Below are 27,348 nucleotides of genomic sequence, written 5' to 3'. Positions count from 1 at the left end.
AGTGCCCATTTGTGGGCACTGATTGGCATCTTTTTTTTAATGCTTTTTTTTTTTTTTTACTTTTTTTTTTTTTTTGCTGGCTTTTTTTTTTTTTGCCCATCCTGGTGGTCCAGGGTGGGCATCCCTGGTGGTCCTGTGTGGCGATCCGAGGGGGGGCTGCGCTGATAAACAATCAGCGCGAACCCCCCCTGTCAGGAGAGCCGCCGATCGGCTCTCCTCTACTCGCGTCTGTCAGACGCGAGTGAGGAAAAGCCATCAACGGCTCTTCCTGTTTACATCGTGATCAGCCGTGATTGGACACGGCTGATCACGTGGTAAAGAGTCTCCGCCGGAGGCTCTTTACCGAGATCGGAGATGCAGGGTGTCAGACTGACACCCCGCATCACCGATCGCCGCGATGCGCGCCCCCACGGGCGCGCGCGGCATGAAATCCTGCAGGACGTTCTCGAACGTCCTGTCAGGATTTCATAACCACTTCCCGGACGTAAATCGGCTATAGGCCGGGCGGGAAGTGGTTAAGGAGCTTACAATCTAAGGTCCCAAACTCACATACATATACTGTGGTCAATTTAGACAGAAGCCAATTAACCTACCAGCATGTCTTTGGAGTGTATATTGATTGGTTTGCGCAAAACTTATAGCGTTTACAAACTATGGGAAAGATTTATAGCATTTATATGGCATTTTTATATTTTTTATTTTTTTACTAGTAATGGTGTTGATTTGCAATTTTTATCAGGACTGTGACATTGCGGCAGACAGATCTGACACTTTTGACACATTTTTAGGACCATTCACATTTACAGAGCGATCAGTTCTATAAATATGCACTGATTACTATGTAAATGTCACTGGCAGGGAAGGGGTTAAAACTAGGGGACGATCAAGGGGTTAACTGTGTTCCATATCTGTGTGTTCTAACTGTGAGGGCATGGGACTAACTAGGAGAGATGACAGATCGCTGTTTTTACTTTGTAGAAACACACGATCTGTCTTCTCTCCTCTGACAGCACAGGGATTTGTGTGTTTACACACACAAACCCCCGTGCTGCCGATCGTGTACACGATCGCCCGTGAATGTCTGTTTTATCCTGTATGGACAAATCCTTCCTCTCCTGCACTGTCTATCTGGGGAAAGCCAGCTAACACAGGCAGGGTAGCTGACTTGCAGATGCTCAGTTGTGTCTTTTATACTGGAGAGAACATTTACTTGTTCTCAGAGCTAGCCAGGTCACATGACAGGTACACAGGCTTCAGTGGAAATCTCCTCCTACCTGAACTATCAGCACTGGAGAAACTGCAGTTTATCACTGACCATGGTATACAGATCAGCCAAAAAGGTATATAGTGGCAATAAGGTAGAAAGAAGATTTATAAGTTGCCGGCACTGTGGGCAGTTTAACTATTTTCATATTACTGGGTTTAGTAACACTTTAATCATAGATAACTTGACTAGCTAAGATTAAGGTCTTGATAGACTTGAACGCATTAGTGTTGCTTGTCTTATGGAACATTTTTGCTCCTTATATTAATAAAGAAGATGAACTTTTCACTTTTACCTTGTTGCTAAGGTTTCGTGGTGTGCATTCAGTACCTAGTGCCCATGGGTACCAATGCTCAGAATTCTATAACTCCATCACCACCGTGGAACAGCTAGGCTCCAGTTTATAATTATGCACTCTATGAATATGACAGACAAGGTATTGTTTGGAAAATGTGAATAGTAAATGAAACAAAGAAATATCAGTATACTCATACACTAAATTAAATTATGACTTGCATAATTCTATCCCTAAGGACATAGAAAGTATTAACATTTTAAGCTTATTAGTTTATCTCAACGTATTAAATTTTATCAAATTCAAATATGCCTATAAAATCAATGGTCTAGTGCACCAATTAAAATAAACATTAACAGCGCTAGATATAAGCCCCTCGTGCTTAAATCAATAATGTGTTACCACATCCTGCTAAAAAATATTTGGAGTCTCAAATGCCAAATATCAATTGAACTACCACATGAATGAGCTAAGTGGAACTTCAAAATATGACAGAGTCCTCAGTGCAAATGTTCTGCTCTAAACAGAAACAGTCCTAAATGCAAATAAAGTCTGCTCTGGAATCAATAGACAATGATGGATGTCTCAGATGTAAGCATGCACAAAAACGCAGGGTTCTATCATCAGTCCTACACAGTACAATGTAGCGAAACACTTCTGCAATGATTGTGCTGTTATAAGAATTTGACTCGTAGGGATCCCCTAAGGGACCTCACTCACCAGATAGATGATATCAATAGGCACGGATCGCTGACTGTCTTTCAGCAGGGTAGTAAGCTGCAGCTGGATCTCTCCTCCGTCCTTCTCCTGTCACTTGATAGTCTCTGGTGGTGCTCAGATTCATATAATCATGCAAGGATAAGAGAGAGACTCTGCATAGTGTAAAATCGTTTATTTATACAGGATACAAGAGCTCTTCAATGTTATGCTTACTAGTATAAAATTCAAATATGGCGCTGTGTCTCAATCGTAAGGCTTGCAGGCGTCTCACTTGTACAGCTCCTGGGGATTCCTCCTCCTGTTGCCGTGAGTCCCGGGATCCCGCGCACCTGATTGGACGATTAGATCACGTGGTCACGCCCTTTTATGACTGCTTTCAATATTTTCAAATATATCATACTTTCACGATCCCCATTGTACATGTAAAATTCTAAAAGAAACATGTATTAACCTCTTCAGCCCTAGAATAATTTACCCCCTTCCTGACCAGAGTACGTTTTGCGATTCGGCACTGCGTCGCTTTAACTGGCAATATCGCAGTCATGTGACGCTGTACCCAAACAAAATTGACGTCCTTTTTTACCACAAATAGAGCTTTATTTTGGTGTTATTTGATCACCTCTGCGGTTTTTATTTTTTTTGCGGAAAAAAAAGCAATATGTTTTACTTTTTGCTATAATAAGTTTATCCAAAAAATATATAAAAAAAAAATGTATTTCTCAGTTTAGCCCGATATGTATTCTTCTACATATTCTTGGTAAAAAAAAATGTGCAATACGTGTATATTGATTGGTTTGCGCAAAAGTTATAGCATCTACAAAATAGGGGATAGTTTTATGTCATTTTTTATTTTTAGGGGTGGCAGGCAGGATCAGGAGCTGACAGAAAAGCAGGGTCAACCATAACCTTCCTATGACATGTTCAGGTTGATCGCAATTGAAAGGTTGCCGACCCTAGATGTATATTATACCATTAGAATAAGGTGCGTTTGCATGGTCCTTTTTTGCCAATCTTCCTCGCCCATCATCTTTATAGTTTGTAAATGTAAGATTTCATGTATCCAATTGCTTCTGCCTTCCCCTTCTGTGCTGTAATAACAGTCTTTCACAGTATTGTGTTAGCCCGTTGTAGAGTTTATAACCACTTCAATACAGGGCATTTTCACCCCCTTCCTACCAAGGCCAATTTTCAGCTTTCAGAACTGTCGCACTTTGAATGACAATTGCGCGGTTGTGCGATGTGGCTCCCAAACAAAATTGACGCCCTTTTTTCCCCACAAATAGAGCTTTCTTTTGGTGGTATTTGATCATATCTGCAGTTTTTATTTTTTGTCAGGACTGAGAAATTGCGGCCGACAGACACTTTTGACACTATTTTGGGACCATTCACATTTATACAGCGAACAGTGCTATAAATATGCACTAATTACTGTATAAATGTGACTGGCAGGGAAGGGGTTAACACTAGGGGCGATCAAGGGGTTAAATGTGTTTCCTAGGTAGTGATTCTAACTGTAGGGGGAGAGGACTGACTGGGGGAGGTGAGCGATCGGTGTCCGTGTCCCTATGTACAAGGGACACACCACCGGTCTCCTCTCCCTGATAGGACGTGGATCTCTGTGTTTACACACAGAGATCCATGTCCCTGGCACTGTAACTGCCAATCGTGGGTACCTGGCAGGACATCGAGGCCGCCAGGCGCACGCATCGACACCCGAGTGACGCGACGGGTGCATGTACACCCCCTAGCGGCCGGGAGGCCAGAGGACATCATATGACGGCCACGCAGAATGGCAGAGGTAGATAGGAGTTCCCTGAGCAATGAGCAATTTCTCCTTCTCAGAAAAGGTCCCACTAAGATCTTACTAGCTATCTGTAAGGCCGCGTACACACGATCAGTCCATCCGATGAGAATGGCCCGACGGACCGTTTTCATCGGTTCACCGCTGAAGTAGACTGATGGTCTGATGTGCGTACACACCATCGTTTTCAAAACCAATCGGGTCAGAACGCGGTGACGTAAAACACACGACGTGCTTAAAAAAACGAAGTTTAATGCTTCCAAGCATGCGTTGACTTGATTCTGAGCATGCGCGGGTTTTGAACCGATGCTTTTGCGTACTAACCATCGGTTTTGACCTATCGGTCAGCCGTCCATCGGTTCGATTTTAAAGCAAGTTCTCTTTTTTTGGACCGAAGGACAACAGACTGATGGGGCGTACACACGGGCGGTTTGGACCGATGAAACTGAACTTCAGTCCGTTTTCATCGGTTTGGACCGATCGTGTGTACGCGGCCTCAGGGGGGTAATTCTTCCCTATTTCCATAAGTGTTCATCCTACTGACCATCACACTAATGTATCATAAGTCGTGTATATATAGTAATATTTAGCAGGGGTTCCTTGATTGTGATTGTAAAGTGTTTTTTTGTTTTTTTTTATAACAAACATGTTTTACTATTTCTATACAGCGCATGCGTCAATGACATCATCGGCGCAATGTACAGCAAATATCTCCTAAACAGCACACATTTAGGAGATATTTCCACTACCTATAGGTAAAAGTCACAATTAGAGGTTTACAACCACTTGAAAGCGATGAGTTTGGTTCCACTTTAACCACTTCAACCCTGGGAAGAATTGGCTGCCCAATGAACAGGCCATTTTTTGTGATTCGGCACTGCGTCGCTTTAACTGACAATTGCACGGTCGTGCGCCGTTGCACCCAAACAAAATTAATATCCTTTTTTCCCCACAAATAGAGCTTTCTTTTGGTGGTATTTAAACACCTCTGCGGTTTTTATTTTTTGCGTTATAAACAATAAAAGAGTGTCAATTTTGAAAAAAAAAGCAATATTTTTTACCTTTTGCTATAATAAATATCCCCCAAATGTTTTATTTTTTTCTCAGTTTAGGCCAATATGTATTCTTCTACATATTTTTGGTAAAAATAAATCAGAACAAGCATATATATTCATTGGTTTTGCGCAAAAATTATAGCATCGACAAAATAGGGGATTTTAGTTTTATGGCATTTTGTATTCTAATTTTTTTTATTAGTAATGGTGACGATCAGCGATTTTTATGGTGACTGTGACATTATGGCGGACACATCGGACACTTTTGACACTATTTTGGGACCATTGTCAATTATCTTCTACATATTCTTGGTAAAAAAAAAATCGCAATAAGCGTATATTGATTGGTTTGCGCAAAAGTTATAGCATCTACAAAATAGGGGAGAGTTTTATGTCATTTTTATTAATATTTTTTTTTTTACTAGTAATGGCGGCAATCTGATTTTTATCGTGACTGGGACATTATGGAGGACACATCGGACACTTTTGACGCTATTTTGGGACCATTGTCATTTATACAGCCATCAGTGCTATAAAAATGCACTGATTACTGTAATAGAAAAAAGGATGAGTATGGTCTCTTTTATACTAAAGGTATAAGAAGTAAATATGTGCCTTCATCCCAATTAGTATGTAAAATAAGGAGACCTAACTAATTAAGACGCCATTGGCTGCTTGAAACCAAATGTTTGTCACCAATTAGGTCAAGGGGAAGGGGGGAAAGGGGATTTTGGGGGGGACTATTCACGGCACTGGTTAAACACAGTATAATAAAAATAACAAGTATTTATTGAACATAAAACAGGTATCATAAAGCAACATTTAAAAACAATCCCCACATTGCACAACAGTAAGTTATACACAAACTATATCTGCATGTAAGGAGTTGATCGCCTCAGAGGCGATCAACTCCTTACATGCAGATATAGTTTGTGTATAACTTACTGTTGTGCAATGTGGGGATTGTTTTTAAATGTTGCTTTATGATACCTGTTTTATGTTCAATAAATACTTGTTATTTTTATTATACTGTGTTTAACCAGTGCCGTGAATAGTCCCCCCCAAAATCCCCTTTCCCCCCTTCCCCTTGACCTAATTGGTGACAAACATTTGGTTTCAAGCAGCCAATGGCGTCTTAATTAGTTAGGTCTCCTTATTTTACGCACTGATTACTGTGTAAATGACACTGGCAGGGAAGGGGTTAAACACGAGGGGACCATGAAGGGGTTTAGAAGTTTCCTAGTGAGTGATTCTAACTGTGGGGGGGGGCTGGGCTACAAGTGACACGACATTGATCACTGCTCCCAATGACAGGGAGCAGTAGATCACTGTCCTGTCACTGGGCAGAACAGGGAGATGCCTTGTTTACATAGGCATCTCCCTGTTCTGCAGCTCCGTGACACTATCGCAGGACATCGGCGGACATTGAGTCCGCGGGTCCCGCGTGCGCGGTCATGGAGCGCGCCTTGTGCGCGCCCGCACGGCGGCAAATTTAGGTACGTTGCTTTGCGCAGCCTTGCTATTCTGCGGACGTATATCGGCGTTAGTCGGTCGACAAGTGGTTAAATCGATGACTTGGCTCCACTATAAAAAAAATGAAGCTTTAGGCCTCATTTCCACTGGCGTTTTTACAGCCACGTTTCTGAGCGTTTTTTACAGCTTAAAAACGCCTGTCCATGTTATTCTATGGCTTCATTCCCACATAGGCGTTTTTGAGCTGCAAGTGGCATAGACGTTTTTGAGCTGTAAAAAAAACGCGGGACCAGGGCGTTCTGAAGCTCCAGAGTAGAGCTGTAAAAACGCCAGACGTTAAAAAACGCTCAAAAACGCGCAAAAACGCTCAAAAACGCGCAAAAACGCTCAAAAACGCGACCGCGGCATTTTTAAAGCTGCAGCTCACAAAAAAAATTTTTTTTTTTTTTTTTTTTTTTTTTACAAAATAAACATGGACAGGCGTTTTTAAGCTGTAAAAAAGCCTAACAACAGTGGCTGTAAAAACGCCAGTGGAAATGAGGCCTTAATGTAAAGGGATTTTCTAACCTATTCTTACAATTACCTGCAAACTTGTAAAGCTAAAGATACATTTTTTACATTGTTTAAGTTTTTATAATTCTATCAGTTTGAACCGCCCCGATTTGTGACAATTTTATTTTAAGCACAGGTGTCTGCGTAACTCGTTTAATTGCAATTAAAACAAACCATAAATATTGAGTTCATCCAGCATTTCTATCTGGATTATTATTTTTCTCCTTCCTACAAAAAGATTTGCAAACTGCTTCTGACTTGTTTGTCACATCCACTAAGTACAGTTCACGTCAGCACAATCTCTTTATTTTATAACTCAGCTCTGTAATTAATTTTGCCAGGAATAATAATTTCCAGTGCAGCTGCTGAAATGAAACCCAAGGGAGTGATACTTTATCATTTCTCATGAAAGGAAAACTTTCTTTGTAAGTCTTTTTTTTCGTTTAAAAGCAAAAAAATATACTTCTGTATGATAATTAAGAGAACTATAATTATCATCTGAAATTTTATGTAGTGTAACGTTACATCTAATTGAACACAGCTATGTATTTCAACATCCATCTATACAAGTATAAAATTAAATAATAAAGGACAAAATTCCAAGATAAGATTGTTGAATCAGGTTGATTGCATTGTATGAATTAACCTTTCCATCTCCAGAATAAGATAGAGCTTTTGGAGTCACTCTGCACATGCTCAGTTTGGTGTGTATTGCTAGAGAGTTTTTTTTTTCTTGTGAGGGTGCATGTGATCGGCACAGGGCCAATCAGCACTGTCCAGACAGAGGGTTAGGGGTCATGCAGCCTCGTAGGAGAATGAAAACTCCTCCTACAAGCTTTAACCAGACACTGATATAAGTCACAAGACTGCTATATACTGCTAATGAGAAAAGGTATTTAGCCATTTATATTTACTAAAATTGTTGAATTTCTATGTTCTGTGTACTGTGGGAGACATAGTGAATGCAGGCTCCTGGGTTTAGTAATGCCCTGTACACACGATCGGTTCATCTGATCAAAACAGACCGATGGACCGTTTTCATCAGACGAACCGATCACGTGTGGGCCCCATCAGTTTTTTTCCCATGGGTGAAAAAAAATAGAACCTGTTTTAAAATTTTCGTATGGTTAAAAAAACGATCGAAAAAAACGATCGTCTGTGGGGAAATCCATTGGTCAAAAATCCACGCATGCTCAGAATCAATTTGACTCATGCTCAGAAGCATTGAACTTCATTTTTCGCAGCACGTCGTTGTGTTTTATGGACACAATTGGATTTTTAACCGATGGTGTGTAGTAGGGTTGTCCCGATACCACTTTTTTAGGACCAAGTACAAGTACCGATACTTTTTTTCATGTACTCGCCGATACCGATACTTTTTTTTTAAATGCAGGCTTGTGTCCCCAAATGCAGCCATGTCCCTAAATGCAGCCCTGTGTCCCCAAATGCAGCCTTGTGTCCCCAAATGCAGCCATGTCCCTAAATGCAGCCTTGTGTCCCCAAAGAGAAAGCCAATCCCCCCCCCCCCCCCCCGCTGCCGTCTAGTTGATCAGCGCTCGGGGAACATTACAGCTTTCATTTGAATAGCTGTGTGTTCCCCACTGCGCCTCGTTATATATAGACACTCCCCCTTGCTCGGGCACTTTGATAGACAGATCAACCGGACGGGTGATCTGTCTATCAAAGTGCCCGGACAAAGGGGAGGAGCTATATATGACGAGGCACGGTGGGGAACACACATCTATTCAAATGAAAGCTGTTATGTTCCCCAAGCGCTAATCAACTAGACGGCAGCGGGGAGGGGGGGCTTGGCTTTCCCTTTGGGGACTAGGCGGCAGCGGCAGCAGCTCTCCTCCATACCCAAGGACTGCTCTGCTCCGCTCTCCGCCCCCTCTCCACCCACTCTCGGGGGAGGAAGCATCGGGAGCAAGTAACTTGCGCAAATGCTCAGTATCTGTCCTGATACCGATACTAGTATCCGTATCGGGACAACCCTAGTGTGTAGGCAAGACTGAAGAAAGTCAGCTTCATCGGATATCTGATGAAAAAATCCATCGGTCAGTTTTCATCAGACGAACCGATCGTGTGTACAGGGCATAACACTTTATTTTATAGGTTTTATGAATATATGTCCTTCTATATTTCCAAATCTTTAAAAATGTATTATTTTCTTTTTTTTTTCAGGGTATAGAGATACAACATTACAATTTTACAATTTAGAAGATAGCCAGTAACTCGGATTATATTCCTTTTGCCTATATAATTGCCTATATAATTAAGTCAAAGAAACTTTTTTCTTCCTTTTCTTTCTTTTCTTTTTTTTCTTTCCTTCTCTTTTCTTTTCTAATACATTTTCCACCGTTTTAATGTCTTAAGCCCTGTACAGTACACACGATCGGTTTGTTTATTTTTTTTAAAAAGTGAAAAATAAATATTAGGTAAAAATTGTAGAAACTTTCAAAAATAAAGCAAAATTTACCAAAACCATTATGGTTTCCTTTCAGAGAGAGCAAAAAAAAACAGTATGCAAAATGAAGTAACCCACAGCAACCAGTCCAAAGCCATTTGTTTTTATTCTTTTTATGCTTAAATTATAAAAGTAGTAATATACTGTGGCCCGAATTCAGAGAGCAGTTACTCCGGATACGCCGTCGTAAGTCTGAGTTGTGGGGTCGTATCTATGCGACTGATTCATAGAATCAGTTACGCATAGATTTCCCTAAGATCCGACCGGTGTAAGTGCATATTTACGCTGGCCACTAGGTGGCGCTTCCGTAGATTTACGTGAGGAATATGCAAATTAGGTAGATACGCCTGTCATGGACCTTGGAATGCAGAAGTGTTCCTCCTTGAAATCTGTTACACAGTGGGGGGGTCTTCTGCCCTGTCTTAAGGCTCCAGACGGCTCCATTGTTCTGTGTCTGGCTATTGTGTACATTGATTGCCCCCTGGGGCTTCTGTCTCATTACACATAACAGTCCTTGTAATCAAGCTATCGGACCAATCCCTGCTGACTCATTTTCAAGTCCTCATTTGCATGGCTAAGGAGGACCTGAAGGAGGACTACATGTACTTTACAATTGACCAATAGGAAAGCGGTTGTTGGGGGCGGGATATTCCAAATTCTGTTTAAAAGTGTGTTGTGTACTTCCAATGAAGGTCTTCCTTACATACAGCCTGCCTGGTGTTTGTTCTAATGGATTCCGAACAGCACATAGCTGTAGTTCGGATCCCGGAGCCTTGGATGACCGAACCATCAGACGTTGTGATCTGCAAGCTAACTCAATAGTAGCAGAGGAGTGTCGGGAGAGCGGAAGCGAGCGAGCAAGGGTCTCGTTACATTGGTTGGCAGTGGTGGGATTTGCTCTCCAGTTACTGTAACACTCCAAACCACCACAATGAATGACCAGCTATGCAGCATGAGAGCGGAGTTCGGGAGGAAGCTGCAAGGCATGCGGAAGCAACATCGGGGACCAGCGACAGAGCGCACCATGCTCGGCTGGGAGGACGTGATCCGCCGGCAACTCTGGCATGAGGCGCTAAGCCATGAGCGGCACCATCAGGGGAAGATCCTTCCCTCCTCCTCAGAGATGTACTGGACGCAGTACTGTGCGCTGTGCGAGAGAGGTGTTCCTGAGGGAACGACTGCGAGATGAATGGAAGACGGAGCTTGGAAGATTGGTCCAGGAGGAGATGAAGCTGGACGCCAGCTACAGAGCCCTCCGATAGTTCGCGGCTCAACTTTGGCCAGGTACAGCAGATGGTAGCCCGACAGAAGGCGTTGGCTACGGCGGCGTGGGGCTGCTCTATCAAAAAATGTATGGAGACCCAGACTTTGGGAGCGATGAGGAGTGGTGGCTGGAAAACATCCTGGACTTCCGAGATGAGGTGCTGGACCTCCCCGAAGAGGCATGTGACCTGGAGGAATTGGAGTTCCTGGTTGAGAGGGAATGGGAGCTCGAGATTGCCTACAAGCGGCTGTTTGACGGTGATCAGCAGCCTGGCATGGCTCCCGTTGCCTGGGACTGTCCGGGAGAAATAGCAGACAGTCAAAAAGATGAGGAGCAAATGGGGCCAGGGGTGACCCTATGTTTTCCCGTCCTAACCACAATGGAAGAAGCGGCGATGATACAGAGGGCACTGCGAGCGCTAGAATGCCAGAACGCACAGGAGGTCCCCCAGGCAGCGAGACAAGCTAATAGCATGAAGGTCTCAGAAAGGGGAGTTGAGACAGGTGCTGGAAGGCTGGGAAATGGTGATCAGCAGCAAGTCCAGAGTATCTCATCTGGTGCCCCAGCAGAAGCGCTGGCTACAGGGCAGTGTGTACATTGATTGCCCCCTGGGGCTTCTGTCTCATTACACATAACAGTCCTTGTAATCAAGCTATCGGACCAATCCCTGCTGACTCATTTTCAAGTCCTCATTTGCATGGCTAAGGAGGACCTGAAGGAGGACTACATGTACTTTACAATTGACCAATAGGAAAGCAGTTGTTGGGGGCGGGATATTCCAAATTCTGTTTAAAAGTGTGTTGTGTACTTCCAATAAAGGTCTTCCTGTTTGAACTTACATATAGCCTGCCTGGTGTTTGTTCTAATGGATTCCGAACGGCACATAGCTGTAGTTCGGATCCCGGAGCCTTGGATGACTGAACCATCAGGCCTCGTACACACGACTGAACATGTCTGCTGAAACTGGTCCGTCGGACAAGTTTTTGCGGACATGTCCGACCGTGTGTAGGACCTACCGGACAGTTTTCCGGCCCAGCGGACAGGTTTCCAGCGGACAAAAGTTTCTTAGCATGCTAAGAAACTTGTCCACTGGAAGCCTGTCCGTCGGACATGTCCGATGGTTAGTACGACGCATTGGACATGTCCGCTGGCCCGAAATCCCGCGCATGCGTCGAATTGCTTCGATGCATGCGTGGAAGCATTGAACTCCTGTGTCAGAGAACGTCGGTGTCTTCTACGTCACCACGTTCTCTGTCCGCGGGGATTTTGGTCTGATGGTGTGTACACACATCAGACCAAAAGATCCCAGCAGACATGTCCGATGAAAACGGTCTGCGGACCGTTTTCATCGGACATGTCTGCTCGTGTGTACAAGGCCTCAGACGTTGGGATCTGCAAGCTGACTCAATAGTAGCAGAGGAGTGTCGAGAGAGCGGAAGCGAGCGAGCAAGGGTCTCGTTACAACGCCGATTCAGAAACGTACGTCCGCCCGGCGCATTTTTTTACGTCGTTTACGTTAGGCTTTTTCCGGCGTAAAGTTACCCCTGCTATATGAGGCATATCCTATGTTAAGTATGGACGTCGTTCCCGCGTCAATTTTTTTACATTTTATGTCGTTTGCGTAAGTCGTTCGCGAATAGGGCTGTACATAAGTTACGTTCACGTCTAAAGCATTGACGATTTGCGGTGTAATTTCGAGCATGCGCACTAGGATTCTTTCACGAACGGCGCATACGTGGGGTCACAATTAATTTCTATAAAACACGCCCACATCATCCACATTTGAATTAGGCGGGCTTACGCCGGACCACATACGTTACGCCGCCGTAACTTAGGGCGCAAGTTCTTTCTGAATACGGAACTTGCGCCCTAATTTACGGCAGCGTAACGTATCTGAGATACGTTACGCCCGCCGATAGATACACCATTGTATCTGAATCCGGGCCGTTGTGTCCGAGGGTTTACATTACAACCACTTTAAATGACTGGCATATTATTAAAAAAACTTAAACGTAAGGGGCCCCCTATTGGGCGGGGCCCATGGGCATAAGCACAGTCAAGCCCAATGGTAAGTCCGGCCCTGCATACGATGCATTAAGGTGAAAAAATACGAACCTTTACAATCACTTTAATTTTCTCTTGGTGACAATAGTCACCAGCGTTAATCTCCCAAAGTTGGTACGGGTAGCAATAAAAATAGACAAAACTTCAAACTCATCACTTTATAAAAAAAAAATGATAAAAAAAAAAGGTTTTGGTGTTTTTGCTTTAGATGCACTTTAAAGAAGCCATGCCTCTTATCTCAAACATGCAATAGGTCTTATCTGAAGAGGATTTCTCAGAAAAATATAAATCCTCTATTTAGCTGTGACCTGTGTCCCTTGGTAAATGAAAAACCATAGATGCAGATATTTGGAGATACATTTGGCCAGGAATTGCATACTATTTCCTAGGCACATATCACTACATCACATCCAGATATATCAAGGATATGGATGTCTGTCAGGTCAGAGTCTGAAAATGAATTTATGAAGTAAGAAAATAATAACCGGAGAAAAGGACTGAGAACTTTGAGATAAGCGTTACAAAACACATCATGAATATTCCTGGGTGTATTGGCTTTCTTATTGGATTTATTTTGTTTATTTTTTATGCATTTCATTGTAGGATACAGCACTGTGAAATATTTTGGGGCTTTAAAAATTTAGAACGATTAAGAATTTTAAGTGATTAAAATAGAAGTGACAGCTTGAGAAAATACTTTTTATGTTGATGAGTTGTAGCAAATAAACCTCAACAGAGTTATTTTAGTTTACTTTAGGTGAAACCCTGCTTTGCTTGTGAAAGGCAAATCAACAGGATTACTTAAAGGTGTTGTAAAGGTTTGTTTTTTATTTTTTAAATAGGTTGGTTCACTTACCTTTTCCTTCGATTTCCCTTCTAAATGTTTTTTTCTGTGTCTGAATTTCTCACTTCCTGTTCCTCCTCCGTAAGCTTTCCACCATCATCCGAGCCGTTCTGGCTGGGGGTTAGTCAGCGTGGTCACCCCCTCCCCAAAGTCTTGCCACAGATTCTCAATTGGATTTAGGTCTGGACTTTGACTGGGCCATTCTAACACATAAATATGCTTTGATCTAAACTATTCCATTGTAGCTCTGGCTGTATGTTTAGGATCGTTGTCCTGTTGGAAGGTGAACCTCCACCCCAGTCTCGTATTTTGCAGACTCAAACAGGTTTTCTTCTAAGATCTGCTCTGTATTTGGATTCATCCATCTTCCCATCAACTCTGACCAACTTCCCTGTCCCTGCTGAAGAAGAGCATTAGGTGGATTCAGAAAGACTTAGGCCAAGTCTAAGTCTGAATTTGCACCGGCGCTAATTTAAGCATATTCTGGAAACCAGATACGCTTAAATTAGGCTCAGATACGAGCGGCGTAAGTGTCTTACACCGTCGTATCCTAAGGTGTAATTTTTAGGCTGACCGCTGGGTAGCGCTTCCATTGCGGTCGGCGTAGAATATGTAAATCACTAGATACGCCTATTCACGAACGTACGCCCGGCTGACGCAGTACAGATACGCCGTTTAAGTAACGCATCATCAGGCCTAAAGTTATTCCATCAAATAGCTGGAATAGTAATGTTAAGTATGGCCGTCGTTCCTGTGTCGAAATTCGAAAAATGTACGTTGTTTGCGTAAGTCGTCCGTGAATAGGGATTTACGTCATTTACGTCCACGTCGAAAGCAATAGGACCATGCGGCGTACTTTGCCGCAATGCACACTGGGATATGTAGGCGGACGGCGCATCAGAGTATTCAAAAGAATTTATAAAATCCTGTCAGGGGTTTGATCACCAGGCACCCGTTGTCATATGTCTTCACTTCTCCTAGCAAAATCACTTTCTCCACTTCAGTTCAGAACTGATAAGTTTTGTAGATGGAGGACTTGTCATCAATGAGGGAGGTATGCTGTTCATACCTTTTGGTCTGTATGGTGTCAGTAGTCCATGCAGCCTCTGTTCCATCAATTTAAACCTCTGTGCCATCAAACGTAGTCACTGTGCCATCAATTGCAGCCATTGTGCCATCAATTGCCGCCACTGTGCCATCAATTGCAGCCTCTGTGCCATCAATTGTAGCCACTGTGCTGTCAATTGCAGCCACTGTGCCGTTAATTGCAGCCACTTTGCCGTCAATTGCAGCCACTGTGCCGTCAATTGTAGCCACTGTGCCATCAATTGCAGCCACTGTGCTGTCAATTGCAGCCACTGTGCCGTCAATTGCAGCCACTGTGCCGTCAATTGCAGCCACTGTGACTCATCAAATGCCGCCATTGTGCCCCATCAAATGCAGCCACTGTGACCCCTGCCTGCCTGCTGTCTGACCGGCACTTATGCATGAATCTATCCATTCTACATAGAGGGGGTGGCTGGAGAGAGGGTGTGCCCTTAATGGACGGGCCGCCCTTGGTATGCAGTATATACTGGAATTATTTATATTTTTTTATACTAGTAATGACGGCGATCAGCGACTTATATCGGGACTGCGATAGTACGGTGAGCATTCTGACACTAACTGACACATTGTGGGAACCAGTGATACTAATACAGTGATCAGTGCTAACAATATACACTGCCACTGTACTGACACTGGCTAGGAAGGGGTTAAACATCTAGGGCAATCATAGGGTTAAATGTGTGCCTAGTCAGCGTCTATGTGTGTATAAAAAGTGAAAAAATGCGCATACCAAAAATAAACTCAATAAAGAAGCAGCAAACTCAAAATGTTATACAACATAAAAACGAATAGTGAAAAATAGGAGTTGCGCTAAGAAACCCTTATATGTAATAGACCATATAGAATAAAAAGGAATTGTGCTAAAAACACCTCGTAATGATGACCAAAAGGTCAAATGTGTAAATAGTCCCAATAAAATATGAACACATAAAATTAGTGAAAATATATAAGATTGTCCACTCAGTATGAAACGAATCCAATTCCGTAGCTAATGCTGGATCAATATCAGGGTAAACACGTTCAAGCTGACCCTTACCAGAAGAATAGATCCTTAGGGATCAAACTAGGCAATCCGTGATGTATCCAATTGAAGATCCAACATAGATCGGTTGAGAAGCTCCCACATCAATGGACTCAGCCCAGTAGAAAAGGAAAAAAACGAAAAACAACAATAGTGCAAAATCGTATGGCAAACAGACACACTGGCTTTCTCCCGGTGACTAATAATGACAGACACTGTGAAGTAAAACTGAAGCACCACCACCATAGAAACACACTGACCCTTACCGGAACTTAGCGACCCTCAAGGGATCATTAATGCATGGTAGTGTGTTACAGCTGTCAGCAAAGAAGCGTTCCAAGCTAGTCCTTTCAATCCAGAGATCAGGTAGCCAGGTCCCAATAAAAGATATACAAACTCACATAGTGAAGTACCGTCAGGATTTATTAAAAGTAGAGCAAGTAGAACACTTACGATTAAGAAGTTTAAAAACAGCAGAGACAGAAACAGCCGGCCGGCAAACAAACAAGGTACGTCCTCAATACGCGGTGACGTCAGCACGTCAGCCTCCCAACGTTTCGTCTTCAGGAAGACTTGGTCTATGTGTGTACTGTGAGGCTCTTTCACTAAGGGACGTGCCTGCTTTTATTCCCCCCTTGACAGGACAGAGCTCTGCCTTGTCTTCCTCCTCGCTGATCAGTGGGTGCCAGCAGTCATACATTGGCTGGCACCTGCTGATTGGCTTGTGCTTTGACTAATCACAGCACAGCTGGTGTGCGCGCTCCTTGCCCCCATGAGCAGAATCACGTATATATATATATATATATATGTGATTCTGCGCAGCTGGCTTGCACTGTAGCAGTAAAGCTACAGTGGCAAGTAGGTAAAGCTAAATTCTAGCCAAAAATAATGAGAACTAATCATTAGACAAAGATAAAATAAAACACAATCTACCATTACTGCACTACAGTAAAAATTTGGTTTGCGAGCATAATTCGTTCCAGAAACATGCTTGTAATCCAAAGCACTTGTATATCAAAGCATTTTTTTTTACAGGGTATAAAAGAGAAGAGAGGCACCTCTAAGTGTAGAAATACATTGCTAAATGTTGTGCCTTCATTAAATGTAACCATATTGCTACACTTAGAGGTGCCTCTCTTCTCTTTTATACTTAGTTACTTAGCCTAAAATATTGTTGAGAAAAATAGAGAACCTGCTCTCTATTTTCTCACAGTGATTCTCGCCAGTTTTCCTGCCGTGGAAACCCACGCATGCTCGAAATGACTTTGACGCATGCGCGGTAGCTTCCTAGGCATAGGAATGACGCGATGACGTCACTGCGTTCTTGCCTTCCAAAAGAACCGCAGTTCTTTTGAAAGGAGCGTCTGTTCACTCGGGCGGCAAGAGATTCTTGCCAAGAATCTCGTCAGGAAAAACAACGTTTTTTTCCTGATGAGATTCTGGCCCACGTGTACGAGGCTTCACTCTGCTTTCTCCTCCTATCAAACTGATTGGCTTTTTGTGCTGTTTCTTCCTCAGAGGCCTCGTACACACGACCAGTTTCCTCGGCAGAATCCATCAAGAAACTTGGTGGGAGAGTTTTTTTGCCAAGGAAACTGGTGGTGTGTACATTTTTCATCGAGGAAACTGTCGAGGAACTCGTCGAGCCAAAAAGAGAGCAAGTTCTCTTTTTCCTCGACGGGAGTCAAATTGGCTTGTCGAGTTCCTCGTCGGGCTGGTTTCCGACGAGAAACTCGAGCGTGTGTATGCTAAGGAACCCGCGCTTGCTCATAATAAAGTATGAGACGGGAGTAAAAGTAGCATTTGTAATGGAGAGAACACATTTTTAAAGCTGTAACAGACTGAAAAGTGCAAATAGTCTCTCACCAAACTTTTACTTAACACGCAGTAACATGAGATTAGCAAAAGCAGCCCCAAGAGTTGTGCAAGTGGAATCGAACTTCCCCTGCCGTCCTATGTGTTGTAGTCACCGCGTTTGAGAACGAGGAGATTTTGTCTTGACCGTGTGTACGCAAAGCAAGCTTGTCGAGTTCCTCGACAAGCCTAACAAGGAACTCGACGAGGAAAATTATGTGTTTCGCCCGAGGAGTAACTCGGTCGTGTGTACGAGGCTTCACACTTCAGCTCTGCTGTACAGAGTCTGATACCAGGTCAAAATAAGGTCCTGGCAATATATGCATTTAAAAATACATTTAGTTACATACAGTAGCTGAATAGTGTTTACAGAGCTGAATGATTGCGTGTCTTATATCTGCCCAGAGTTCAGTTTTAACAATTTTCTAGAGACTAGAGCAGTGGTCTCAAAGTACCGGCCCGCGGGCCATTTGCGGCCCGCGGACCAGTTATAAATGGCCCGCAGGCAGGGCGGAAGTGGGGGAAGCAAAGAGCTGGCGCCATCTGGTGGCGCGCCGTTGGTATTACAAGTTATTTCCACCAGATGTGAGCTGGCGCCATCTGGTGGTGGCATTGGTATTACAAGTTAAGCATTACAAGTTAAACAGCAATTCTAATGTCATTTTACACTATTTTCACTGCCATCTTCTTCCCTCTAATTAGAACCCCCAAACATTATATATATTTTTTATCCTAACACCCTAGAGAATAAAATGGCGATCGTTGCAATACTTTGTTACGCCGTATTTGCGCAGCGGTCTTACAAGCGCACTTTTTTGGGAAAAAATGACACTTTTTTTAATTAAAAAATAAGAGAACAGTAAAGTTATCCCCATTTTTTTTAATATTATGAAAGATAATGTTACGCCGAGTAAATTCATACCCAACATGTCACGCTTCAAATATGCGTCCGCTTGTGGAATGCCGACAAACTTTTTTACCCTTTAAAATCTTAATAGGCGACGTTTAAAAAAATCTACAGGTTGCATGTTTTAAGTTACAGAGGAGGTCTAGTGCTAGAATTATTGCTCTCACTCTACCAATCGCGGCGATACCTCACATGTGTGGTTTGAACACCGTTTACATATGCGGGCGCTGCTCGCGTATGTGTTTGCTTCTGCGCGCAAGCTCGTCGGGACGGGGTGCGTTTTCTGGCTCCTAACTTTTTTAGCTGGCTCCTAGATTCCAAGCAAATTTGTCAAACCCTGACTTGCACCAGTGCTGGTGGTAATAATGCGCTCGCTGACACCAGTGCTGGGGGTTAATAATGTGTTCGCTGACACCAGTACTGTTGTTTTTGAAGTTTGAAAGTTTGCATGCGGCCCCCCATGGCATATGAAAACTTGTCTTGTGGCCCTCAGGTAATTTGAGTTTGAGACCCCTGGACTAGAGGAAATCCTCAAAAATAGAGAAATATTAATAGAGATACGATAACATACACAGAAGGGGAAAGTGACAACACCAAATTTATTTTGACGGACTGAAAGCCCCTAACAGATTTATGTTCTTCAAAATTCAATATATATATAAAAAAAGGTTGGATGAAAGCAATACCATAAAGTCAACTTTTTATATAAATGGCTTATCTGTCATAGCGTTCCATTAACATATTCATTTGAAGCATATGAGCCAGCAGAAACGTTGACATAGGGAAAATGATGCCTGGCTTCAGATCCAGCTAATGTAAGAGGAAATTAATTTTACTTGTGACATGTCACAAAGATTTATAATCGGAGGCCTCCATTGAATGCTCTTTGATTAAGTCAGCGGCAGAAAATCATTAACAGTCAGTGGGCCATCCGAGTACAAGCGGATCAGGTCATCTGCTCTGCAGAAGGTGTCTACTTTCTTCTGATAATTTTGCCAGTCTGGAATACCTGTTTGATTTATTCTTCAAGGCACACGGGTTTATTAAACATAAAACGGTGGTCTTCCTTTCTAAAAAATTACACCACTAAAAGAAGCAATTTCTTTCCCAAAGAAAAAAATATTGTGTTGCTTATTATTGTAACCTTAGATTTAAAGGCTAATGCCTTGTACACATGTCCATTTTTCTCGTCAGGAAAAAAAGCGAAGTTTTTCCCGACGTGATTTCTCTCCAGCCTGACTTGCATTAACACGTTCATGCAAAAAAATGTCTGACAAAAGCATGGTTATGTACAACACGTACGATAGGGCGATAAAGGGGAAGTTCCTTTCAAATGGCACTACCCTTTGGGCTGCTTTTGGGAAGCATACTTGATTCTGAGCATTCACATTTTTTTCCCTTTGGAAAAGCATACACACAACCGTTTTTCGCAAAAAAGAGAGCTGGTTTCAATTTTTTTTTCAGGCAGTTGTTTAGTCGAGAAAACTGCTAGGGAGCATACACACGACCGGTTTTCGCGACCAATATAAAAAATGGCAGTTTTCTCGTCGTGAAAATTGTGTGTACAAGGCATTAGTCCACTTTTACATAAAAAAAAACAATAAATGCACCCATATTTGCCACAAAAAAAAATTTGCATTTATTATTTTTTTGCGAATGAGCCTAAAAAGCATTGCAACCGCCACCAGTGGACCCCAGGAGCAATTCCTGCAGACCCTTCTTTAACCTCTTGCCGACCAGCCGCCGCAGTTTTACGGCGGCAGGTCAGCTCCCCTGCACGTAAGCACGTAATATAACGTCGGCTCTCGCGCAGGCCACTAGGGGCACGTGCAGGCCCCCTGCTCGCCCCCGACTCCCGTGCGCGTGCCTGGCGGGCGCGATCGCCGCCAGGCACACGTGATCGCTCGTTACAGAGCGGGCACCGGAAGCTGTGTGTGTAAACACACAGTTCCCGGTCCTGTCAGGGGGACAATGTATGAACAGCAATCAGTTATTATCCCTAGTGAGACCACCCCCCCTACAGTTAGAACACACCCAGGGAACATACTTAACCCTTTCCCCGCCCCCCAGGGCTGGACTGGGACAAAAATTTGGCCCTGGACTTCATCCAGACCGGCCCACTTTAATTCAATAAAATGCTGCCCCCACCCCAACGAAAAATCACGCCCACCAAAAGGCCCCTACATCCATTATTGTATATCATGAGAGGGTGAGAGAGAGAGGGAGGGTTGAGGGAAAGGGGGTGAGAGAGGGGGGTGAGTGTAAAAGAGAGGGGGTGAGTGTAGGACCACTTTTTACACTGAGGCGTTTTTTAGGCGCTTTTGGGCTAAAAATAGCGCCTGTAAAGCGACTTAAAAATGCTTCCGCTGCAGTCCCAGTGTAAAAGCCTGAGTGCTTTCACACTGGGGCGCTGCCAGGGCGTTAAAAAAAGTCCTCCAAGCAGCATCTCTGTTTTAAAAAATGGCCCACTGAGCCATCGGCCCACCGGGAAACTCCCTGTAGTCCCTATGGCCAGTCCATCCCTGCCGCCCCCTAGTGTTAACCCCTTCACTGCCAGTGGCATTTTTATAGTAATCCAATGCATTTTTATAGCACTGATCGCTATAAAAATGCCAATAGTCCCAAAAATGTGTCAAAAGTGTCCACCATAATGTCACAGTACCGAAAAAAAAACACTGATCGCCACCATTACTAGTAAAAAAAAAAAATATTAATAAAAATGCCATAAAAATACCCCCTATTTTGTAAACGCTATAACTTTTGCGCAAACCAATCAATAAATGCTTATTGCGATTTTTTTTTTACAAAAAATATGTAGAAGAATACGTATCGGCCTAAACTGAGGAAAATTCTTTTTTTTATATATATATTTTTGGGGGATATTTATTATAGCAAAAAGTAAAAAATATTATTTTTTTTTCAAATTGTCGCTCTATTTTTGTTTATAGCGCAAAAACTAAAAACCACAGAGGTGATCAAATACCACCAAAATAAAGCTCTATTTGTGGGGAAAAAAGGACGCCAATTTTGTTTGGGAGCCACATCGCTTGACAGCGCAATTGTCAGTTAAAGCGACGCAGTCCCGAATTGCAAAAAGTGCTCTGGTCTTTGACCAGCAATATGGCCCGGGGGTTAAGTGGTTAAGCTCTATAGGCCAGATTCACGTACCTGCGCCGCGGCGTAACGTATCCCGTTTACGTTACACCTCCGCAAGTTTTCAGCGTAAGTGCTTGATTCACAAAGCACTTGCCTGTAAACTTACGGCGGTGTAACGTAAAGGTGTCCGGCGCAAGCCCGCCTAATTCAAATGGGGCGTGTACCATTTAAATTAGGCGCGCTCCCGCGCCAGACGTACTGCGCATGCTCCATTTTGAAATTCCCGCCGTGTTTTGTGCGAAGTGACGTCAGTTTTTTTGAACGGCGACGTGCGTAACGTACTTTCGTATTCCCGGACGTCTTACGCAAAAAAAATTTAATTCGACGCGGGAACGACGGCCATACTTTAACATGGCTCGTCTAAAGTTAAGCCATGTAAAAGCAGGTTTAACTTTGCGACGGGAAAAAATTACTAGCGACGACGTAACGAACGCGAAAACCGTCATGGATCGCCGTAAAAGCTCATTTGCATACCCGAAGCAGGAAAACGACGCGAACTCCACCCAGCGGCGGCCGAAGTATTGCAGCCTAAGATCCGAAGGCGTACGAAGCCGTAAGCCTGTCGGATCTTAGCCAAAAGCCGTCGTATCTTGTTTGTGAATCACAAATTAAGATACGACGCGGCAAATTTGAAAATACGCCGGAGTATCAGTAGATACTCCGGCGTATCTCAACTGTGAATCTGGCCCTATGTCTGTACCGAGATATGGACTTTCAGTTGAAGAGCTGGAGGAAGAACTGCAAATGTGGTCACTATTGTATTGGCATTCATTGAGAACTACAAGTCCATCTGCTGCGGTGGAAGACAGGACTCGTAGTTCATTCATTCATATATCTCTGTGAATGAATGAGTGATGTGGCTGAGCAGGAGGACTAAAATTTGATGACAAAACATAGGCTTTTAAGTGGTTGTAAACCTTTGAAATAAAAAAAAAAAAACATATTCCTTTATAGTGTGTACTAGCCTCAATCGAAAGCACTAAAGCCTCGTACACACGATCGGACTTCCATCAGAATTTTCCGTGGATTTTGGTCCGAAGAGCGTTGGCCCTGAACTTGTTCTGCATACACATGGCACAACATTTTCAGCCAACATTGACCAAACCACGTGTTTTTTCAGCTCTTTACCACCACCTTTTGGGCAACTTCTGCTATTGTCTGATGTTTAGAATTGGTTTCGAGCAAGTGTGTTTGTACTTTGGATTTTTGTTGGATGGACTTGCGTACACACGATAACAGATTTATTGCCAGAGAGTTGGTGAGCGTGAACAGCCAACATTTGTTGTCGTTAATTCTTCCAACAATTGTCTGATGGTGCATACACACAGTCGGATTATCTGACACAACACTTCCATCAGACAATTTTGGCCATAAAATTGGATCGTGTGTACGAGCCTTTCCAGTGCCTTGAAAAAGTATTCATACCTCTTGAAATTTTCCACATTTTGTCATGCTACAACCAAAAACATAAATGTATTGTATTGGGATTTTATGTGATAGACCAACACAAAGTGGCACATCATTGTGAAGTGGAAGGAAAATGATAATCTGAAAAGTGTGGGGGGCATTTGTATTCAGCCCCCCAGAGTCAAAACTTTGTAGAACCTCCTTTCACTACATCTACAAGTCTTTTTGGGGATGTCTCTACCAGCTTTGCACATCTAGAGAGGGACATTTTTGCCCTTTTTTTTTTGCAAAATAGCTCAAGCTATTTAATTGGTTGGAGAGCGTCTGTGAACAGCAATTTTCAAGTCTTGTCACAGATTCTCAATTGGATTTAGGTCTGGGCTTTGACTGGGCCATTCTAACACATGAATATGCTTTGCTCTAAACCATTCCATTGTAGCTCTGACTGTATGTTTAGGGTTGTTGTCCTGCTGGAAGGTGAACCTCTGCCCCAGTCTCAAGTCTTTTGCAGACTCTAACAAGTTTTCTTCTAAGATTGCCCTATGTTTGGCTCCATCCATCTTCCCATCAACTCTTATTTATTTATTTATTTATAAAAATGCTTATTGGGAGCGCAGTCATTACCCAAAAGGCCTCGATGCGCTCATAGAACCGACATATACAAATACAAACAGTCTCTTATTACTGTACGATAATTATATAAAACCACATACTAACCATTTAAAAACTGAAGTTCTAATATCTTACCCTAATTAGGACCATACACTTGAGAAAATAAAAAAGTTTTTAAAAACTTCCTAAATTTTTATAAATCCGTCTCACATCTTATGTATAGAGGTAGAGAATTCCAGAATATTGATCCCTGCGCATCCAGTGTCCTCCCTCCACATGTAGTCTTTCTAAACCTGGGGACAGTCAAATTGACCTGATTAGCAGATCTCAACGCTCTGTTGGGAACATAACAGTTAAATTTTTCTTGTAGATACCCTGGGCCTATCTTGTGGATAGCTTTGTGGAAGATACAACCCACTTTGAACAAAACCCGATCAGCAACCGGTAACCAATGCAGGGCTTTCAGAGACGGTGTAATATGCTCCCGACGACCCACACCAGTTAATAACCTAGCTGCAGCGTTTTGGATCAGCTGAAGCTTATGCAGAAGGATTTTTGGACACCCCATGTATAGCGCATTACAGTAGTCAAGCCGGCTACCAATAAAAGCATTAAACTCTGACCAGCTTTCCTGTCCCTGCTGAAGAAAAGCATCCCCACCACATGATGCTGCCACCACCATGTTTCACGGTGGGGATGGTGTGTTCAGGGTGATGTGCGGTGTTAGGTTTCTGCCACACATAGCGTTTTGCTTTTAGGCTAAAATGTTCGAATTTGGTCTCATCTGACCAGAGCACCTTCTTCCACATGTTTGCTGTGTCCCCCACATGGCTTCTCGCAAACTGCAAGTGGGACTTCTTATGTCTATCTTTCAACAATGGCTTTCTTTTGGCCACTCTTTTATAAAGGTCAGATTTGTGGAGTGCACGACTAATAGTTGTCCTGTGGACAGATTCTCCCACCTGAGCTGTGGATCTCTGCAGCTCCTCCAGAGTTAACATGGGCCTCTTGGCTGCTTCTCTGATGAATGTTCTCCTCCTTGCCCGGCCTGTCTATTTAGGTGGATGGCCATGTCTTGGTAGGCTTGCAGTTGTGCCATACTCTTTCCATTTTTGGATGATGGATTGAACAGTGCTCTGTGAGATGTTCAAAGCTTGGAATATTTTTTATATAACCTAACCCTGCTTTCAATTTTTCCACAACTTTATCTCTAAATTGTCTGGTGTGTTTCTTGGTCTTCATGATGCTGTTTGTTCACCAAGGTTCGCAAAACATGTAGAGCAGAATTGTTTTATATTTAAGAGGACACATGGAACCCATTCTGAGAGGAGCATACATTGTGTGGGCATATTTCAACTATTGTCACACAGGAAGTATTACCTATTATACCCTGCAGGAGAACCACATTGAGTCCAACTCATCTCTTAGAATGTTATTGTGTTTGTACGATGTTGTGAATTTTTTAATCTAGACTATTAAAATATATTACTTTTATACGTGCCTTCAAAGCCCATTATTCATATTCCTTAACAATTCAGACTATTTGGGATGTGGCCCATTGCTATTACGGGTATTTGATTGCCTAAAGGGCATTGCAAACGAATCAAGCACTAAGGTTATCCAACAAACCTCTGAGGGCTTCACAGAACAGCTGTATTTATACTGAGATTAAATTACACACAAGTGGACTCTATTTACTAATTGGGGGTCCACACCCACATATGTAAACGGTGTTCAAACCACACATGTGAGGTATCGTCACGAACATCAGAGTGAAAGCAATAATTTTAGCACCAGATCTCCTCTGTAACTCTAAACTGGTAACTTGTAGAAATTTTTAAAGCTTCGCCGATGGGGCATAGTTTGGCGCCATTCTGCGAGCATGCAAAATTTTAAAGCGTTACATGTTGGGTATCTATTTACTCAGCGTAACATCATTGTTCATATTTTACCAAAATTTGGCTATATATAGTGTTTTGTTTTTGTTTTTCATTAAAGTGTAATTTGAAGAATTGCTATGACATAAAAAATTGCAACGACGACTATTTTGTTCTCTAAGGCCTCTGCTAATATATATATATATATATATATATATATATATATATATATATATATATATATATATATATATTTATATTTATATATATACATATAAAATGTTTGGGATTTCTAAGTAATTTTCTAGCAAAAAAAAAAACACAGATTTTTATATATATGAGAGAAGTGTCAGAATTGGCCCAGGAGGCAAAGCGTTGCTTCTTTACCTTGGATGGCATGTTTGTAATTCTACCATTATCACATCTCACACATTCACTTTTTCATGCATATACAGTATTTTATCATGTCTTCTATCTTGATCACGTTCCCAAATTTGAAAAATAAAAAACTCACATTTAATTTTCTAAGTATCAACCCCATGTGTGTGGATGATGGTGGTAGATCAAATGTAGGATCAAGCTTGATCATAAATGTAAAAAATAAAAAAGGAACTAACCTGAGCTAAACAACCTACATTCAGCAAATTACATTTCCACAATGCATGCAGAATAAAAACCATCACAACAAATAATAAATTAGTACAGTGCATTAAATAAAAATTGACCATTAAATCCCAGTCATGTTTTTTTTTTGTGTGTGACAGGTATTCAAGCAGCAAGAACCAGTGTTTTGGACTTCCTACTACTCGAAACTGAATGCATTTTATTCTTTTTTTTTTTTTCCTTTTTTTAATTGCTATAACTAAAGATGTCACACAATAAAAAATAAACCTTTTACAGTCCTGTACAGAAGACATGAACATTCTCTCTCCAGGTCCTTCATTAACTGCTGGCATGTCAAAGCACAAAATATCATTTTTAAGATCTGCAATGCTCTTTTTGTATATTTTTTTAAGGGGATTATTACAATTTTAATGGGACATCAATGGAACTTCTGCATAACATTTTTTTTCCCTAAAAGCATCTACTAATTTTTTTGTCAATTAGAGTTTATAATGACTGCCTATGTACAAGATCTCATTTGTCTATTGTTTTTTTTCTGTCTCTTGATCACTAAGTGCTTCATGGAATGAATATGCAACTCAAAGAATGCTTTTCTGATATATTTAAGCTATTGATTATTAATTTATGCATGATTACAACATATTGCTGTAAAAGTGCTAATTGCTAAGAAGGAAAAAAAATAGATAAAATGATATTTCTAAAAAAAAAAAAAAGAAAAATAGAAAAGTCTTTTGTTTTACTGGTTCCATTTGTGATGCTCTCTTACTGCACATGAAAAACATGAGACATTATGGGGTTGATTTACTAAAAGCAAATAGACTGCGCATTTTTCAAAGTGTAGTTGCTCCAGGACTTAAAGGAGTTCTCTAAGCTAAAACGTTTAACCCCCGCTGTGCCCGGGCTGTAAAACTATACAAAATAAACTTTCACTTACCTGCCTACGATCCCCCGTTGTTCCGATATCGCCGTCCCGTTCTCCGGTCC

The 27,348-nt window shown here is 42.2% G+C and overlaps 1 protein-coding gene across 1 annotated transcript in view; it reads left to right on the top strand.

Moving 5' to 3' along the window:
* Positions 1–26,588, top strand: part of KCNK12 (potassium two pore domain channel subfamily K member 12) — a 206,465-nt gene extending 179,877 nt beyond the window's left edge. The window contains exon 3 of the mRNA XM_040351585.1: positions 26,505–26,588. Within this exon, the coding sequence (XP_040207519.1) occupies positions 26,505–26,556 (52 nt within the window). The 3' untranslated portion in view covers positions 26,557–26,588. The remainder of the gene's footprint in view (positions 1–26,504) is intronic.
* Positions 26,589–27,348: the final 760 nt, after the last annotated feature.

This window comes from Rana temporaria, chromosome 4, assembly GCF_905171775.1.
Source record: "Rana temporaria chromosome 4, aRanTem1.1, whole genome shotgun sequence".
Lineage (NCBI taxonomy): Eukaryota > Metazoa > Chordata > Amphibia > Anura > Ranidae > Rana > Rana temporaria.
The sequence above is the reverse complement of the archived record's forward strand: the minus strand, read 5'-3'. Positions and strand labels throughout refer to the sequence as shown.